At 51.3% G+C, this 5,189-nt stretch overlaps 1 protein-coding gene across 1 annotated transcript in view; it reads right to left on the reverse strand.

Annotated features, from left to right (window-relative positions):
• GOLGA1 (golgin A1) overlaps positions 1 to 5,189 on the reverse strand; it is a 78,468-nt gene that overhangs the window by 9,254 nt on the left and 64,025 nt on the right. The window contains exons 16-19 of the mRNA XM_012802337.2: positions 2,847 to 2,936; positions 1,995 to 2,097; positions 1,715 to 1,875; positions 1,153 to 1,296 (exon numbers count right to left, since the gene is read on the reverse strand). Of these exons, the coding sequence (XP_012657791.1) occupies positions 1,153 to 1,296; positions 1,715 to 1,875; positions 1,995 to 2,097; positions 2,847 to 2,936 (498 nt within the window). The remainder of the gene's footprint in view (positions 1 to 1,152; positions 1,297 to 1,714; positions 1,876 to 1,994; positions 2,098 to 2,846; positions 2,937 to 5,189) is intronic.

Consider the following 5,189-nt stretch of genomic DNA (forward strand, 5'->3'; position numbering starts at 1 on the left):
CCACAGGCGCCCGCCACAACGCCCGGCTATTTTTTGGTTGCAGCCATCATTGTTGTTTGGCGGGTCCGGGCTGGGGATTCGAACCCGTCACCTTAGGTGTACGTGGCTGGCGCCTTAGCCGGTTGAGCTATAGGCGCCGAGCCCACACTGTGCACTTTTAAAAGGGCACTTTAAAAACCAGGATTAGGCTGGGAACCTATAATCCTAGCACTCTGGAGGCCCAGGTGGGAGGATTACAGGAGACCAGGAGTTTGAGATTGCTATAAACTAGGCTGACACCACTGCACTCTACCTAGGGCAACAAAGTAAGACTCTGTCTCAAAGAACAAGCAAAAAACCCCTAGGATCAAGGGCCTGGCATAGTTACTCATACCTGTAATCCCAGCACTTTGGTAGGCTGAGGTGAGAGGACTACTTAAGGCCAAGAGTGCAAGACCAGCCCAACCAATATAGCAAGACCTTGTCTCTACAAAAAATAAGGCAGGTCCCATGTGTGGTGGGGCATGCCTGTAGTCTTAGCTACTCGGGAGGTTGAGGCAGAAGGAGCCCTTGAGCCCAGAGGTTTGAGGCTATAGTGATCATGATGCCACTGCACTCCAGCCTGGGTGACACAGCAAAACTCTATCAAATCAAAACCAAACCAAAAGACCGACCAAGATCAAATGAATCCCTGAATTTCCAGGTGCAGGGTATGGTGGGACCATGGCATTTATTGAACCCCTAACAAATACCAGGTGGGGACAATTAATAAAGATCTTCATTTTGTTTCATCCTTTCCCCTTATTCCCCCCAGAAAGCAAAAGCCCTTAAAGGCAGGAATTTGTGCTGTCATGTCAAAGCTGTGGAAGGGAAGTGCAAAGGTGAGAAGATTATCCCTTTGGTCCACTGGGATAGCAGGGCTGGCAGGGAACAACCAGACCTGCAGCTGCTCAAGCTCTGACCACTCAGATAGTATCTCAAGGGGGTGGGAGAAGAGGAGGATGGGGGCGGCGGTGTGTGTAACAAGAAGATAACACTTTTCTGCGGAAAAGGTGGTATGTCCTTAAAGCTGCCAGGGCACCAGCAATCCCCTGCAAGAGGATGCAGCCATTTCAGGCACCAGGGCAGGAACAGAGTGTAGACAGAAACAGCTGAGACCTGGGGCATGCTCACCTTATTTTTCTCTGCAAGTTGCTGCTCCAAGTCTTGTTTTTCCTTCTGTAGTTGCCCAAGATCCACATGCCCAACCTCACCATTTGGTGTTCTTCCTACAGCTGGAAGCTGGTACATGGGGTCCTGCATGGCCTTTGAGGTCACCTATAGGGTGGTTGACGACAAGCTGAGAGCCAGGTCAGGTAATGCTGAAGCTTACCTGCGGCAGCTAAGCTTGCCCCACAGGTGTGGACTGGCTGTGAACCCACAGACAGCTGGCCAGGAGCCAAATCAAACTATGGCGATGATCCCACCAATGTCTCCCAGAGGGGCAGTGAGCTTTCCACACAACTGGTCTTTGTCCAGTGAAGGGCTTTCTTTCCCTGACAAGCACTGCTACCAAGGATGGGCTATTCAGGCCTCCCAATCTCCTGGCCACTTAAGTACCTCTACATTAAATGAAAGGGCACTACAGCATAGGGGAGTGGCCTGCTCACCATTTCCCCACTGCTATCTCCCTGGCAGCTCTCAGCATGACCCTGCACCCTGCCATAGCACCCATGCAAGGACATCTGGGACTTACACTCAGCTCGCTGGCTGATAGCACCTCACTCTGCCCCGGGCCCTGCAGCCTCAACAAGTCCTCCTGTTCTATGGCGGCCGAGGCCTCTTCCTCCCGCAGACTCCGCAGGGCCTCCAGCTCATTCTGCAGCTGGTGCATCTGCAGCAGGGCAGAATTGTGACCTAGGTCGGGGCAGAGGAGAGGTGTGCACCATGAGCCCAGTGACCCCATGCTGCTTGGTGACAGGGCCATCGCTGGGCAGGAAAAGGAGAGGAGGCCCAGCCAGGGGAAGATGCCTCACCCTGCTCCAGCTGGAGAATCTCCTGCTCTTTCTGGAGAAGCACTTCAGCTTTTTCCTGTAGACTCTGCTCCTTCTCATCTATTATGGCTGAAAGGTTAGCAGCCTGGGAGAAAAAAAATCAACACAAGCAAAGGTTGGCAGCAATGATCTCATGTCCTCCCATTTTTCCACTACCCAAGGTCCACCAAGAATCCCTCCCTGAAGAACAGTCCAGAACAAACTCTGCTAAGCTCTGCTCCTGTGAGCAAGCACAAATCCATTCTCTATGGCTGGGTTTCTGCACAGGAGCAACTGCCTCTCACTGGTCCCCTGGCCTACACTGTACCAACCAGAAATGTGCCCATCCCGCCCAATCTTCCTAGAAGCTGCTATAACCATAACTTCTACTCCCTGAGTGCCTGCGGTGTGCCTGGCTCTAGTGGATGTTTGACATACGTTACTTCATACCAATACCCAGAATGCGTGATTAGGACGAGACTCCTTAGCAGAGGAGACTCCAAGACTCAGATTTTAAGGACTTACCAAAGGCCAAGAGCCAGTTATCTACAAGGTTTGAGGCCAGATTATAAGACTGACTTCACGGGAGGCTTGAAGAGCTCAACCGAACTTCTACAGCCTTCAGGCCTGTAGGCAGTCATGGGCCACCTCAGAGAATTAGAACCAAGTAGGTCCACAGGGATGGACTGCTTTAAAACATTTCTCTCCTGCCCTCCTGGAGACGACAGGGTGTACCTTGCAGCCCTGAGACTGTGTCTACCCCCTCTCCTGGACAGATGGGGCTGCTCCAGCAGTCCCCCTGCAGGACAGGGGCTGGTCAGGGAGCTTCACCCCTCAGTGTCAAATAGGGCCCACCTGTTGCTGGAACTCTTCCCTTTGCTTCCGCACCTCCTCCAGGGCTTGAGCCATTGCCACGCTCACAATTTCTCTTTGGCTCCATTCCTCCTACAATTCAGAAAACAGGAAGGAGACTAAGCTCCAAAACTCAGTTCACATTTTCTTAGCTGGAGACTTTGCAGGAAGCCAGACAGAAGGGCCCTGCCTTGCAGGGCCAAAGCAACATTCTTCCCACTTCCTGAGGCTTCCAGGCAGCACTCTTGCAGCAATGTTGTGTCCTTCTGATTATTGTCCTGGTGGACAACCCGCTGACTTCTCTGGAAAAAGGTCCATAGCTAGGCAAGGTGGCTCACACCTATGATCCCAGCACTTAGGAGGCCGATGCAGGTGGATGGCCTGAGCTCATGAGTTCAAGACCAGCTGGAGCCAGAGCAAGACCTCATCTCTAAAAAATAGCCAGGTGTGGCTGCGTCTGCAGCTCAGTGGGTAAGGCCCCAGCCACATACACCAAGGCTGGTGGGTTCAAACCCAGCCCTCCTGGGCCAGCTAAACAACAATGACAACCGCAGCAACAACAACAAAAATAGCTGGGTGTTGTGGCAGGTGCGTATAGTCCCAGCTACTCGGGTGGCTAAGGCAAGAGAATTGCATAACCCCAAGAGTTTGAGGTTGTTATGAGCTGTGAGGCCTACCAAGGGCAACAAAGTAAAACTCTGTCTCAAAAAAAAAAAAAAAAGCACACCGCTAAGGGTTAAGCGTCCCCTGAGTAGCCCAGCTGGAATGCAGGCCAAAGTGAGGAGGCCTACACAGAAGAGCCACTCTAAGGAAACCAGCACATAACAAGACAGACTCATAGGTCGTTAAGAACAAAGTGGTGGGCAAGGACAATCCAATTACAGAAAGAATAATCAATAATTACTGAAATTTAATAGAGCAAAATGTCACAGACTCATCAAAATTACCCCATTTTATAGGAGAGAGAACTGAGGCTCTGGAAGGTTAAGTATTTTCCCCAAGTCCTAAAGCTAGTCAGAAAGCCAGCATCTGTGCCAGGGCCCTCAGATACCAGATTCTACCCTCCAGAGTATCTTCTATCACAGGCCTCCTTGGCCCTCCTTGGAGCACAAGGGCCATCCCTGGGAGAAACCACCACAGCTCTCCTTCCTAGACTGGTGGCTGTGCCCGCCAAGCAACCCCTGAGGAACCAGACAACTTGTCAGGCAATAGGGAATACCCTGTTGAGAACATGAGGTCATGACCATTCTCCTGTCTACCTGAACTCCACCTCTTTTTGGAGGCAAGTGCTTCATTGTTTGTGCTCCCCACTCCCACTTAGAAATTCCACATGGTTCTGTTAGGGCTGACAATAATAGTGCCCTGATTTAGGGGCATGTGATTCAGGCCTGGCCGACTATACTATCTCATCCCCTTGACCAAATAAATGAATCCCAAGGGTGGCTCTGTCACCCAAGATGAACTGATCAGAGCCCCTTTTTATATGAGAATCCTTCTCTTTATGGTGAAGCTGTGGGGGAGAACCCTCCTTCAGCTGCAATGCTTGGCTAGGAAATGACAAGCCTGGAGTGACTGTGGCAATGCTCTGTAGTACACAGTCCATGTATTGAAACAAAGCAAGAACGCTGGCAGGCCAGGGACATGCACAGGCCCTGGGCCCAGTCTGATCAGTCTGCCTGGTTGTCAGCTACTCCTCTCAAGAAGTCTCCATTTCCACTCATGTCAGGACCAGCCTGGTGATGGTGGTGATGTCAGCCTCAGGGCCAGGGCCATGTTGGTGCTCACAGTGGAACTGACAGAACTGACCTTTGGTGAGTCCACCTCTGGCAACAAGGAAAATCTGGTGCCTGAATTTAAGACTGAACATGGGACCTTGGTAGATTCCAGACAATACCCCTCATCAGGCTACCTCCTCCTCCCCAATGCAGGTTTGGGTGGCAGTTCTGTTGATATAGGACGAGCAAAAGCTGTCAGACTCAGTGGAAAGGATGGGAGGCCTAGGGAGATGACAGGAGTGCCATGCCTCTCAGGAGCTTTTTTTGGGGAATTTGAGAAGAGATGCTTATGGTTGCTGATGTCTAGGAGGCCAGGAGGCAGATCATGCATAAGATAGGAAAGGAAGCCCAGGCGGAAAGCAGTGACTCACCGTACTTCTGTGCTGGGAACCTGCACTGGACACTTTTTATCCATAGTCATATTTGATCCTGAGTAATCCTTTTGAGGTCAGGAGTTACTATCTTTAGTTAAGAAAAGGAAAATGATTCCCTCAAGAATCAGCTCCCAGGCTCGGCACCTGTGGCTCAAGCGGCTAAGGCGCCAGCCACATACACCTAAGGTGGCGGGTTC

This window comes from Otolemur garnettii, unplaced genomic scaffold, assembly GCF_000181295.1.
Source record: "Otolemur garnettii isolate 467f Iridium unplaced genomic scaffold, OtoGar3 scaffold00014, whole genome shotgun sequence".
Taxonomy (NCBI): Eukaryota; Metazoa; Chordata; class Mammalia; order Primates; family Galagidae; genus Otolemur; species Otolemur garnettii.